The sequence below is a fragment of the Peromyscus californicus genome, unplaced genomic scaffold (genome assembly GCF_007827085.1).
Source record: "Peromyscus californicus insignis strain IS unplaced genomic scaffold, ASM782708v3 Scaffold_22__1_contigs__length_63687245, whole genome shotgun sequence".
Taxonomy (NCBI): Eukaryota; Metazoa; Chordata; class Mammalia; order Rodentia; family Cricetidae; genus Peromyscus; species Peromyscus californicus.
In genome coordinates, this window is record NW_026294525.1 from 376,810 (window position 1) to 391,929 (window position 15,120).

At 38.0% G+C, this 15,120-nt stretch overlaps 1 protein-coding gene across 1 annotated transcript in view; it reads right to left on the reverse strand.

Moving 5' to 3' along the window:
* Lix1 (limb and CNS expressed 1) overlaps positions 1-15,120 on the reverse strand; it is a 49,028-nt gene that overhangs the window by 24,804 nt on the left and 9,104 nt on the right. The window contains exon 2 of the mRNA XM_052750696.1: positions 6,940-7,103. Coding sequence (XP_052606656.1) covers positions 6,940-7,103 — 164 coding nt within the window. The remainder of the gene's footprint in view (positions 1-6,939; positions 7,104-15,120) is intronic.

Consider the following 15,120-nt stretch of genomic DNA (forward strand, 5'->3'; position numbering starts at 1 on the left):
GAATGGGGTTATATATAACTAACCTTCCTATCTTTGGGTTTCATTAGTTATGACAGGGTGTTTTTCTGTGAAGATTTCTGCCAGGAAATGCCTCCTTTAGGAGTTATTATACTGCACAGTGTGTGATGCATCTGAGTTTAGTTCCAAAGTCAGGAAAAAAAATCTAAGGATCGTTTCAAACAGAAATATTTAGGATTAAAACATTGGTGGCTGACAATAGTCTTGATTTTGTGCCAGGAACTTCACTTCTATCTAGAGAATGGAATGCTAAGGTGAGGGCTTATTTGACTACTAGCAAAGAAAGAAACATTGCAGTTCCATTTAGTCAACTATGTGATCTGATTAAATATTTTCTCAGTCATGGGAAAAAACCTCAATTTCATTAACTGATTTTATTGTGATTTGAATATACTTTTACTTTCTTGGCTTTTGAGAAGACTCATGCAATTTATGAAAGTATAAAACATGTTTTTGTGTCTGATTATACAGGTAAAGTGTGCTTATCACCTTAAGTAAGTAAAAGAAAACAACATTCCACACTTCTGTTTTCCTTGTACTTAGTACAATGCTTGTAAAAGTAGTTTCCCTAGGTATTTTCATAAGCAATGACTTTGAAAAGCAGAGTGGCAAAAATAATTAAAGGACATTAAGTGTAGAGACAGAGCTTCACTTACACTTTAGCATTGCTGTTCATCACTGAAGGAAGCCATGACAAGAACTCACACAGGGCAGGATCCTGGAGGCAGGATCTGATGCAGAAGCCATGGAAGGGAGCTACTTACTGGCTTGCTTCCCATGACTTGATGAGCTTACCGTCTTGTAGAACCCAGGACCAGCAGCCCAGGGCTGGCTTCACCCTCCATGTCCTGGGCCCTCCCCCATTGATCACTAAATGAGAAAATGCCCTACAGCTGGATCTCAAGAAGGCATTTCCTCAGCTGAGGCTCCTTCCTCTGATGACTCTATAGCTTGTGTCAAGTTGACACACAAAACCACCCAGTACAACCAGATATGAGTTAAAAATGATTTGAAGGAGTCAATCAAGAGTCTGCTGGTAGACATACCAAATGTTTCAACCTCATGTACCTGGAATTATACAACTAGTCTTAGAATCACACTATATTGTTGAACATAGGTGCTTATTTTCTATGAAACACGTTTAACAACAGCCCCTAAATAGTTAAGAAAAATATAATTATCCTAATAAATTAGACATATTTCAAATATGTCAAAATATCACATCAATGCTTTACATTTTTCATTAATCATAATCCACGTATGTAAATAATTGCATAATATAGTACTATACCTAAGGGAAATTTGCTTTTACTAAAGATAAGAATATTATTCTTAATTCCAAATTATCCTAGTCAATTCTATACAGAAGACTAAACCATGAAATTTTTTAAAAAATTGGATCACAAACTTTTTAAATAAAAATATAAAATAAGATATTCAAGTTTTCTTTTAGGTTTAGAAAAAACAGCTGCTGGAACAATGAATGGTTTCCTTCTGCATTCATAATGAGGGACCGGAAGATGAGTTGGGGCTGTGGTTGTTTTTATGGTAAAATGTAGAAAATGCTTCTGGTTTTCATGGTTGTGATGTATATCAAGAGGAGGATTAACTGCCTAGACAAAAAAAAAAAAAAAAAAAAAAAAGACATAATGAAAATACACCCAGAATGCACAAAATCTTGTGTAACTTCTGGGGAAAACTTTCATATCAGTAGGTTATTTTGTTTATTGTTTAGATATTTAAAAATAATATCATATTTTCACTTCTCTTTTTTTATACTATAGTAATTTATGAAGGTCTTACAAAAGGAAGGACTGCTCCCTCCCACTCCCATCTCTCTCCCATCTATTTGCATTTTGCTAGGGGAGGACTGTGGTGTCAAAATTAACTGAAAATTTCTTAATTAGTCTTCATGGACACAAGCTTCCCATTTACTCCAATGAGAGGTGCTTTGTATAAAAAACAGTGTTAGCTTGTACCATCAAAACCTTGGACAGCTTTCCTTTTACTAGTCAGAAAACTAAAGATTATTCTGAATACTACTGTCTTGAATGAATGAGCATAATTTCTCACAGCTTTCGTGAGACTGCTGAAAGCAGAGTGATTAGTTCTGTAACCCAGCCCACACTCCACTTTAGTATTTTGCATTACTTGGCACCACTGGAAGTGATGTCCGTGGCGCACCAAGAAGCCTACTCTGGCATAATGATTTCTCCATGCTTCAGCACATGGCCTTGGCGTTAATAATCCATCATGAGATGATTTGCAATGCACAGGGGTGGCATTGGGTTATGTGAAAAGGCATAGCAGGAGAAGCACATAGGCTCTTATAGAACAGATGCTGGAAAAACATGGTTAAATGTTATATGGTGAAAAGAACATGTAAGATGGTTTTTGAACTGACAAAGAAACAGTGTAAGATATCATCTCTAAAGAAATTTTTATTCTTCTTTTCTTTCCTGGTTTTTCTTCCCTCAATCATGTTTTGGAAGGACAAATGCGTTAAGGGGTGGCCAACCACCCAAACACATTTCAAAATGTATTTGATTCAGGAAGTTCTGGATCTTTTAAAGCAAGGATGTTAACAATCCTCCTGAGAACCTTAAACTATGATGATTTAAACACAAGGAAAAGGAGACTTTGAAATGATCAGAGAAGTCATTCAGAGGCCTCCCTGCTGAGGAGTTTTCATTTTCATTTTTTTTAAGACCATAAGGAGGATGTTGGATCCACCACCTAAGGGAAGTCCTATCATCTGAGTCAAAATTTATGAGACAATAGGAAAATTCATAATTCTCATAGTGGCTTAAACAAAAACAAGAGCACTAAAATTCTTAGATTCATGGTCTCGAGAAGTATTTTTATATGACAAATGCATTCCATTTTAGATAGATTATAATGAGTGCATTTATTGACTGTAAACATAATGCATGCCTGGGTACAAATACAGTCATCATTGGTTATTCATGGCCATGAGAGTGAGAGGAAAGTTATGCACAAATGAAATCCAGAGAGAATGAGGGGGTCCTAGATCAATTATTCTTCATTGATTCACTTCCAGTACTTTAGCCATAGATATGAACAAGATAATGTTAGTTTATTTCAGGGTTATTGAGCCTTTGTAGCCCTACATGAAAAGTTAAGTGGATATCTTTGCAGATTATTGATTACATAGGAGAGTAAAAACCTTAAGTTATTCTTGGGTTTGTTTTTCATTCATTTGAGTATTGATTTAATAAAATTTATTAGGCTATTACTATGTGAAAACAGCAGTGCTTGAGATTATGAGGGTCTTAGGGATATGGGTCCCAGCCCTGAAGCGTCTATATTTTATTGCAGAGAGAAAACACAGGCATACATTACCTTAGCATAAGGTGCTAATAGAGAGCAAGTAACTGCTTTGGGAAATCTGAAGAGGTAGTCTGTTTCCAACAGAATATTCAGAGCATATACATGGAAAATATTCTTGTGTGGAGGCCTAGAAAGTGGGGCAGGAGGACTGACTGTTAGGTCACAGTGTGAGTATGGGGATGACTAGAAGAGATCAAGACATGGAGTGTGGGGGAGTTAGGCCAAAGCATCAGTGTCAGGAAAGGGATTCCAGGAGATAAAGCCTGGACGAGAACTGCTGAATAGTTTATTACTGCAGAGAGATTTAGACTTCAATAAGATAATGGCAACCACTAGTTTTCTTCTCTAGTCTAATTTTTTCTTTGGAAATGATTTTTGGAAAAAAGTTATAAAGATAATATAGTTTCCTACTAGCTAGAAGGTTTTTAAATGTTTTAGTTTTATTTTTTTAATCGAGCACGTGTGTGTGTGTGTGTGTGTGTGTGTGTGTGTGTGTGTGTGTGTGTGTGTGTCTATGTGTATGTGAGTGTAGGTCAGAGGCCAGAGATATCAGATCCCACTGGAGATGGAGTTATAGGTGGTTGTGAGCCACTTGATGAGGGTGCCGGGAATTGAATTTATATCCATTGCAATAGCAGTTCCTGCTCTTAATCACCTAGCCATTTCTACAGACCCCTTGTGGGTTTTTTTTAACATAGTGATATTTTTTGTAGTATGTTTGTATTGTACTCCTATGACTGTATGACTTGTCTTATAAGTATTGAGGCACATAACTTTTCAAAATTTCTATTTTATTTTTTATTAATCAGAAATTCCAAAGACATCTTTCTTATTTACCTTTCTTTCTTTCTTTCTTTCTTTCTTTCTTTCTTTCTTTCTTTCTTTCTTTCTTTCTTTCTTTCTTTCTTTCTTTCTTTCCTTCCTTCCTTCCTTCCTTCCTTCCTTCCTTCCTTTCTTTCTTTCTTTCTTTCTTTCTTTCCTTCCTTCTAGTTTTTCTAGACAGGGTTTCTCTGTAGACCTGGCTGTCCTGGAACTCACTCTGTAGACCAGACTGGCCTCAAACTCACAGAGATCAGCCTGCCTCTGCTGATTAAAGGTGTGAGCTATCACTGCCCGGATATATTTTTTTCAAAGACATAGGTTTGGGTTTTGTTAATCAAATTTGCTGGGTTTTGACCCATTTCAATGTCACTGGCCTTAAAGTTTTCCCAAAAGCTACTTGTACACTCGAGATATTCAATATATTAAAAACAAAAACAAAAACCAATGTTTAAATGTAGTATCAAAAACAAAAACAAAAATCCTTCAATCTACCTTTTAAACAGAATGCCCTACTCACTCATTCTGTCCACATTTTCTGGAGTCTCTGCTGCTGCCTCTCTTCCTTGGCTAGTAACTAAAGCTAAAATTGAGATTTTTATCCCAACTTCCCAACTCTCAGCCACATTTAAGTCCTTTTATGTTCTCTGTTGATGACATTGCCTATGCGGCTCTACCACCATAGATGTCCATGACTCACTCACTTTCTGAAGCTCTTGGTCTTAGCTTCATTTAGTTCTAAAGCATCTCCATGCTTCCTCCAGAACAGTCTTTCAGAAACACATCTGAATGTGCTGTTCACGTTCAGGGTTCTGATTTACCTAGTATAGAACCTGTACCCCTTTGCAAGGTGTGATGGCCAAGTGTCTAAATGCTATCTTCCACAAGTTCTTCCCACAGTTACACTTTGATAATCCTAAAAATGCTTGTGGTTTCCTCTTTTGGTGTGCCTTTGCACACGCTATTCCTTATAATGAGAACATTTTATCTTTCCCATCTGGATAAGATACCTTCAACTGTACACCTCAGCTTCAGTTTACATTCCCCAATAACCCCTAACATCTACACTGCATGGCTTTTCTAGCCTGTTTCTTAAATTATGCATTTCTTGGGCCAGTGAGATGGCTCAGCTGGTAAAGGTGCTTGCCACTAAATCTGATGACCTGAATTTGAGACCCAGGACTCACATGATGAAAGGAGAAAACTGACTCCCACAAGCTGTTCTCTCACCTTCACATAAGCACATGTATTCACACACACACACACACACACACGCACATGCACGCGCGCGCACGCGCACACACACACACACAAATATTGTAATTATTTAAAAGTTTTAAAAGCTTAAAAACATTATAATCTTCCCTCACTATACAAAGCAGATATACCAGGCAATAAGATAAAATGGAGTGAAATAATTAATTCAAAGGGAGAATATAGGTAGAAATGAAAATAACACCAGGTATGAAGATAGCTTTAAAAAATTGAGTTCTGTACACCTGTAAACATACATGATAAATGCATACACTGAAAGTTTTTATCTGGACTTCTAGCTACCAAGGCTCAAAAGGAAACTTGGCTTTGTCTACGTTTCCATATGTTAGAAATGAAGCACCACTGTTAGGTCCTGAATGAGGGGTGGTTTATTGCACTGAAGGAGAACTTACAGAAAGGACTGGTAATTTTAGAAGTTCCCTTGCTTGTGCTTGCAGTGACCCTTGAATATAACTCCGTAATTACTACAGCTTTTTTTTACATTGATTTCCTAAGGGTATAGACCATATCCTCAGCGTGCTTGATATTCCCTAGTGACTCGCTGGATAACCAGATGTTGATTGTAATATAGGCCAATGCTTTGCATCAATATACAATCAGAAATGTCTACATTTACACACAAAGAGAAAAAAGTGTAACAAAATGGATGAGTATTATAATAATGATATTTGGAAAGCCTATAGTCTAGCAGATATATCATGCTAAACACATGGAGAGAGTACTTTCTATGACTTCTGGCCAATCCTGTGAGTATTTCCCATCTCAAAGCTGGGAAAAATTGAAAGGTTAAATATGTTTTTCAGGGGATTACAAGCAGACAGAGGCTGAATCTGGGATAAAGACAGGTACTTGGTCTCTGCTCTCAACTTTCTGCTGTTGCTCTATTCTTTGGTGTGGAGTAGACTGGTGGCATTGATTTATATATTTTATATACATATTTATTTGTTTATTTAGCTAGTTTTGAGACAGTTATTATGTAGCCCTAGCTGGCCTAGAACTCTATGCAAACTGGGCTGACCTTGAACTCATAGAGATCCACTTGTCACTGCCTCCTCAGTGCTGGATTAAAGGCATATGCTACAAGGATAACCAAATTGATTAATACTTAATTACAACAAAATCATGGTACTGCAGCCTTTCAACTGATAGAAAGGCCCTGATGGAAGGCATTGCCACTGTTTTCTAGTTCTATACAATTTTATTCCAAAATTTTTTTGAAGGAAAAGGCAACAGCTATCTTGGAAATGAAAGGCTACACTATAAAAATTTGTTTTCTGTAGAAGTATCAGGGCACATTCCATTATAAACCACTTCTTTCTTTTTTAAATTGGGGCATTTGACTGATTTTTCCAGTATATTTGATAGGCTATTATTCAGCTTTATTTACTATATCCAAGAAAACTCACAGCTATTTTGTGAGAAGGTAACTGCTCTAGCCCAGTTATCTTTTGCTAACAAGGGGCTGGCTGTTCTTACCTGAAAGTTGCCAAAGCAACTCCCTCCAGGGAGAGTCACGTAGCTCACAAAGGGAGGTCCGGAGGAGGGCATTGACTCATAGACCACCAGGCCTTCACTGGAAAACGTGGCTCTCTGCTGCTGCTTACTTTCCCAAAATTCCTGTAATATTGACACAACATTCACTGCAAAAGACAAGAAATAGCATCAGTTATAAATGAGGGGTTGCTTTCAACTGTGAAGACACTTTAGTTAAGCATATGTAAAGAATGTTAACATATATAACTTTAACATGTATTTCCTTTGTAAATTACATTTTAATTTATTTTGTGTATGTGTGTGAGTGAGGGGGGGCATGTACATGTGTTGGCACCTGTATAAAGGTCAGACGATAGCTTTGGGGAATTGGCTCTCTCTTTCTATTATGTGGTTCCCAGGAATCAAATTCAGGTTGTCAGGCCAAGTGGCTGAGCCATCTGACTGGCCTGTGGGTACATTTCTTAATGAATAGGACTCAAGTGGTTTTAGTACCTCAATTCTAACAAGGTTGCAGTATATCAAATTTATTTTATAAATTATATTAATATCAAAATTTAAAATCTGACCATTCATCTCTGAAATTTTGCCTTAGTAGACTTTTCCAGACCTGTGATTATCTATACCCTGTATCCAATTTCTCAGATTCAAACCTGAAAAGAGAAAGCCACACTGTGAAGTAAAGACGTAAGCAATGTAATATTAATCTGGACTCACTATTCATATGAAATTTAGAAAGGAGGAAACTCTTTTATGTTCCCTCTACCCCAATCTAAAGGAGAATCAAAGGCAACTGTCAAATAAGCAAGAGGCTGGAAAAAGCCACGAGTGAAACTAATAACATGGAGTCTTGTGAAGACAAGGTCTGTTAGATGATTTTGGAAAATGCAGGGATGGTGAGGGCCATGTGTTTTAGATTAAATGACCTGTGATAGCCTGCAGAGGTTCCAGATCAAATTAGGCTGGTTTGTTTATCCTGTACTGCAAATTGAATTGGGGAAATTAACAAGGATAATAGAATTGTGGAGTCAAAAGTGACCTTATGAGTCATGTCGGCTAAGCTCTGCCTGACGCGGGAATTCCTGCCCAGCACTGCTTCCAGACAGCTGTCAGTCTTGCCTGTACCTGCATTTGCCACACTTGACACAGCCAGTTTCAATCGCTGATGTTTCTGTGGAAAGGTGAGCTGAAGTCTGCTTTCCTTTAAGATTTTTGCAAGGAATCTACCCGTCTTTCTAGAGAGCTCAGTGTATTTGAAGGCAGCATTAGATAGATATCTGTCAGTTTTGTTTATGGGGCATTTGCTCAACTTTCATGTGTGACTAGGACAAAAGGTTCCCTTGAAGTATTATATAGTCTTTACGGTTGGGGCTGGAGATTTGACCAAAGCTTATGGATTTAGAGGCAACAGTCCAAGACGTTTTTTGGAAATTCTCTTTTGTCATGTGTGGGTTGGAGGAAGAGAAGTAAGTACAGCACTGCCCAGTCAAGAAAGAAAGATGGCTTGAGAAGAAAGTGGACACAGAGAAGGGCAGCAGAGGAGATGGAGAAGAAAAGACTAAATGCTGCTGACATCGGTTGTGCAACAGTTGAGTCCAGCTTTGCACAACCCAGCTCCTTGCTTTACAGTGAATTATCTGCAACAATTCACCCACTTTTCTCTTGAGCACCTTTGAACTGCTCCTTCCTGCTTGCATCTTAAAGTGCAGTGATGCAGGGACTGTGGGTTAACTCAGTGACAGAGAGCTTGCCTAGCAAGATGAGGCCCTGGGTTTTCTCCAGTACTGAAATACAGTTTTGTGTGTTTCAAAATGCTGAACATTGACTTTTTCCTGCAGTGTCACAGAATTTGAACTAACAGCAAAAGCACTGTTTCCAAGACGATAAGGCTCTTACACCTTCTCCTTAGGTCTCTGATAAGCTCATGATGTGCCAGGAAAGTTCCCAAGTCTTCTAAGGAATTGGATACCTTTGTAGCTTAAAAAACTAGTTTAATATTCAAGTGCCCTGGGAAATATTTGAGAAAAGATAATCTTAACACAGAAAAAAGTGGATTAATATGTGTGGAAGGGATTAAGTTGAGAATTGGTGAATATAGAGCTATTAATTTGTTTACAAATTTAAAATAGTGTTTTATACCAGTTAATAAAGCTCAAAGTAGAGATTAGATATTTTTATGTGTTTAACTGTTTCTGGTCCACATCCTTTTCTCCCTTCCAGTTCTGAGAAGACATAGATTAAGAATCCAGTTTAGGTCTCTACATGCAATTGACCCTCTGGATTCATCAAGAGAGATTCTGAATCCTGAAGCCTGAAATGGAAACCAGTGGCCTTTTGCTGCACTAGTCAACAAAGATCATTACCTTCGAGTTCTAAGTTCATCTTTGAATGAGATTGTTCTGATTGGAGTAGGAAACTGAAAACTCATAATTATCTAGGTAGGATAACCCAAGAATTTTGGCCCACATAAATTATTTGAGTTAAAGAGTTTGAAAGTATGAATTCAGATTTCTGCATGAATAAAAAGAACAGCTTTTGAATTTTTCATTATGCAACCATGAAAGATTCCTTTGATGGTACTCCACATGTCATCACCCTGAAAAGTGCAACATATGTGCATGAGCATAGACAATGCATAATTCTATCTGTAATTCCTCTTGTGACTGGAAATCAGGATAAATGGAGTACAGGACAAAGAAGTCCAGTTTTGCTGTTTGCAACTCTAAAGGTCAGTTATATAAGAGGGTGTTCTATTTATAAAACACACACTCTTTTTTTAGGTAACATCAGTAAGGTTTATAGACTATTTCAAAGAAAATATGAGAAGAGGATGAGGACTCTTTACATAGTTTAGTCTCTAGATGTCTCAGCCCCAAATCCTGCCCTCCTCATGTTACAAAATAAACTTGAGCTACCAAGTGTGTGATACTCATCTCTACATCTAGGGACTCATCTCTGTGTGTGCCTAGCTCTCTAAGAAATAATTCATGCTCTTTCTCCTGGGTGTTGTTTCCTTAGTCATACTCCTGACCTATTTTTTAAATGCTTACTCTTTTGCTTATTGCTTCTCAGCAGCCATAAATGTGCTTGAGATAATGAATGAATAATAAGATAATCAATTAAATACATCACCTAACCTTGGAACTATTTGTGGTTACTGGTTATTGAAATTTTTGTGTTACAGTCAGGCTGCTAGTAAGAATATCCTATGATTGTCTCTGCTTCCCTAATGTTCCTTTTGGTTTTTTGTCACCATAACCTGTCTTCCTTCTATACTAGCCCAGTGAAATACTTTGACAAATATTGCCAGTTCATGATTTTCAGGCCTCATTTATTTGACTTCTTAGCTAATAGTACATATTTCTATCTGTATCTCCTCTTGTGGCTAGTGGTGGACAGTACACATAGTGTGAACTATGCGTGTTGTATTCAGAACCTAGGTTGCAGTGAAGTCATGTGATACAACACAAACAAGCAGTGCTCTGAGCACCCCGGATTCAGTATGCATTTGATTTTAAATTAACTTTTGGTCATTGCATATTAAAAAACCCTTTGCTGTTGCCAATGGTTTTTGCCACCCCCACATTCAGTTGACTTCACATGGGGTCACCACAGCAGTTTGAGAAGCTGTGGTCTATGACATATTGTCTAAAGGTCTGCATTATTTCTCTCAAAGTTTAGTAAGGTTCCTTTTCCAGTCTCTACTTTCTCTCAATGGACACTAGAACAAAAATGGTTTTATCAACAGCCAGGACAAGTTAATCAGTCACCTGTTGAATCTGGACACTAAACAGGAGGGTGCTAGTGACCCTTGGCTGGACACCTGGAGAAAGCATATGGCGGGGGAGGGTGGGAGGAGGGCTGACTACAAACTAGGCCCTCCGAATGTGGGTGACAATTATGTGGCTTGATCTATTTGTGGGGCCCCTGGCAGTGAGACCAGGATTTATCCCTGGTACATGAACTGGCCTTTTGGAGCCCATTCCCTGTGGTGGGATACTTTGCTCAGCCTTGATGCAGGGGGGAGGGGCTTAGTCCTGCCTCAACTTGGTATGCCAGACTTTGTTGACTCTCCAAGGGAGGCCTTACCCTCTCTGAAGAAAGGATGGAAGGTAGAGTGGGGGTGGAACGGGAGAAGCGGGGAGAGGGAGAACTGTGGTTGGGATGTAAAATGAAAAAAGAAAAATTTTAAATGAAAGGAAGGAAGGAAGGAAGGAAGAAAGGAAGAAAGAAAGAAAGAAGAAAGAAAGAAAGAAAGAAAGAAAGAAAGAAAGAAAGAAAGAAAGAAAGAAAGAAAGAAAGAAAGAAAGAAAGAAAGAAAGAAAAAGAAAGCACACAGGGACAGCTTGGCTGATATGGCACTTAACTGATGGATGCTAAGGGATAGAGCTGCCATAGAGAAGTATGAGTCCAATCACACAACTGTTCAGACCACGCAAAGTATTGTTTAGATTCCACATGAATGTGATGACTGTGGGATGGTCTGTATGTCAAATGTGTTGCTGATAGGTCAATAATTAAAACACTGATTGGCCAGTAGCCAGACAGGAAGTATAGGCGGGACTAACAGAGAGGAGAATTGAGAGAACAGGAAGGCGGAGGGAGACACTGCCAGCCGCCGCCATGACAAGCAGCATGTGAAGATGCTGGTAAGCCACGAGCCACATGGCAAGGTATAGATTTATAGAAATGGATTAATTTAAAATATAAGAACAGTTAGCAAGAAGCCTGGCATGGCCATACAGTTTGTAAGCAATATAAGTCTCTGTGTTTACTTGGTTGGGTCTGAGCGGCTGTGGGACTGGCGGGTGACAGAGATTTGTCCTGACTGTGGGCCAGGCAGGAAGACTCTAGCTACAAAGAGGATAATTTTATCTTCTTGGTTGTAAACCAAGGAGGACACAGAGTAGAATGAACCAGAGTTCATTGACTGAGGCAGCATTGTAAGAAGTAGGACGAAGAATGACTGGTTGATCCTAGAAACTATATGAAACCCAATTCTGTTTCACGACATTTATCATCTGAGAACATCTGAAAATAAAGGAATTGATTTACCTCTAATTTATGTTGTTTGTCAAAGTTCTTAATCCATCTCCCTGCCTTGAATTGCTTCTTTGGATGCAGTGATAAATCCCCTCAAGATTTTGAATGTTTTGTATATCAACAAGACAGTTTGCTACACAGTTTATAAGTATTACTGAGGCTAATATCATTTCTCTTTAATGTATCTGAAATTTGATCTAACTGCATATTTGGAGTAGTAATTAGACTGCCCAGAAGCTCTTCTACATGGCAGGTTTTCATTTTCTCCTTCCTCAAGTTTCCTTTTTTATTATAAAGTCCAGTTTGAAGCTTTCACAACTAACCAAAGAAGATGTGAACAGTGTAAAACATCTTGACTATCTAACCTTTGACCCTCACCAGCAAAAATCCTCCCCCAGCTTCAAAAAGAACATTCTCTTTACTTGTCTTTAAACTCATGAGACTTTTTCTCCCTCCTACCTTGAATGTTTCCCCCATCTTCATACCTAATTTACTCCTACACTTCAGATAAAACACCACCTCCTCCATCATGCCTTACTCACTGAGTGTATGCTACACGAATCTCCTTTTCTGAGCTCTTATTCCATTAGTGACCCTGTGTCTTAGCACTTAATATCCTATAAACCATGCTCATAAAATGGATATGGTGCTCCTGGCTACATTTATCAAGTCAGACTTGGCTTGACTTTATTCTGGCTAGAAGAATGAAATGTCTTGTGGTAACAATTCATCTAATAAACTGTAGTTTTCTGGGATTTAACTTACAGTAGAGTCTGGGATCCTGGAAGGAACAAACTCTGGTTCATTCTACTCTGTGCCCTCCTTGGTTTACAATCAAGAGGATGGAATTATCCTCTTAGAAACAATCATCACGTTCATTTGAAATCTAAACAACACTGCATGGTCTGAACAGTTGTGTGATTGATTGAATGTATAGGAAGTAAGTGAATTTCATTAATTCCTGGAGAGTTCAGGATAGGAATAGGAACAGGAATAGGAATTGGAGGAATAGGAGAGTTCTGTAATTTTTTTTATATGTGAACTCTAGTGTTACTAAAACAGCATGGCCATCGTGGTAGTAACCTGTTCCAGCTAGAGATGGTGCAGTGAGTGCAGAAAGGGAAACCCAGTCAGAACTAACACCTGACTGATACTTGTGACCTCACTTGGGCTGTATCTTTACTAACTGGCTTAAGGAAATTGTGAATGGGATGGTGGGTACATTTGTCTTGACTTTAATTGATTTATGTAACCAGCATGGAGTGCTCTACTGAAAATATCTTCAGGGATCAGTGGAACAGAACATCCCATTAACAAGCAATTATGCATCCACAGTATATGTGTGACCCCTAACCCTGAAGTACAAAAAAGTTTAAAACAGGTCTCTCAACCCACAGAGATTTACAGTCTGCCTGAAGAAATAATATATTCATTATATATTAGTGAATAATTTATTAGAGCATCAAATTATAAGATAGAGTGAATGATAATATTTAAAGCATAAAAAAAATGGCATAGTAATTAAATAATTGCAAGGTGAAAAGAAAATGAATGTGGGCTGAGAGTTGTAAGGAAAATCTATGAAGGAGGCGTACCTAAGCTGAGTTCTCCTTAGGAAAATGAGATAGACAGACACTGGGGGAAAGAAGAGAAATTGTACTCTCTGAGAAGTAACAGCAGCATTAAATGAAAAAATGAAGAGACATTTATGCATTTTTAAAAGAATTGCATAAGAAGGTGATAAGACAGTAGATTAGAGACATCTGGGAGCTTCTGGGTTCTTTACAAGTCTAAAGTGATCGTCATTAACTACATGAGTGGTGTAGGAAGTTAATGAGAAGTTAAGTAGCTAGCAAAAAGTCCATCCTGGTCTAACCTGTATGGGCTTTAGAGCAAATATGACTCAATATCTTTATTTTCTCCATGCCAGGTAAACTATAAAAAACTGGAAGCCTGGGGTGGGGAAGAGGCAAAATATTCCATCTTCTAATTCCTCAGCCAAAGAGGAACATCAGCATTTTTCTTTTCAGTGTTTTTGTAATCATTTGGCTCTGCATTGGTTTTATTGTGTTTTTCTCTTAGTATTACTTTTCATACCTTCATTCCACATGCTTTTATCCTCCCTCTGTGATTGTTATTTTTCATTGTTAACTCAACTAGACTATAATCATTATGTATCTATACTTCTGTGTGTGCATCTGTGAAGCTGTTTCCAGAAAGGTTTAGCTGAAAGGAAAGACAACCTGAATGCAGGTGTCACCATCCCATGGGCTGGGATCCTGGACTGAATAAAAGGAGAAAGTGAGCTGACCCCCAGCGTGTGTCCTTCTCTGCTTACACTCTCCTGCCATCATGCTTTCTCTTTGATGTGGACTCTACCCTAAAAATGTGATCCCAAATAAACCCTTCCTCTGCCTCAGTTGCTTTTCTCAGGTACTTTATCACAGCAATGAAAAAAGTAATGAATTCATTATCTAAAAGAAAATCAGCTGTTATAACTGCACCAACCAAAGAAGAGCACAGGAAAGGAAGTGGAGTCTGATACCACATCCTTGACTCTCATTCTATGAGAGCTTCTCTGGGATGACTTTTATGACTGAGGAAACTTTTTTCCCCCAATCCATAAGCATGAGTTAGTTTTCCATTTATTTGTGTTTTCCTCAACTTCATTATTTCATTATTCAAAAATTTATAACTTTATTTTTATTATTTAAAATAATTCTAAATGTAAATATACTTTTAATATATTCTTCCCTTCCCCCATGTCCTTCCAGATCTGAGAAGACATGTTATTGCATAAAGCAAACTTTATTCTTAGTACATACCCTCCCTCATCCTTTTATTACTGCATCCCCACCCTCCCCCAGTACACCTCTTCCATCACTTCAGAAACTCAGAATGCTATATAAATTTCACTTATCTGACATTTCTTCATATGGAACATTTACTATGAACCCTTTGTATAAATTTATCATTAAACATAATTTTCCTCTTGCTTCCTGTTTTATATATGCTTACACTTAGTTTGTAGCCCAGCTAAGTAACCTGAAAGGGCAGTGGAAGTAACTCTTACCCCTCTCCAATGAAGGAAAGGTGCTGCCAAGAGGGTACATGATTTGGTGA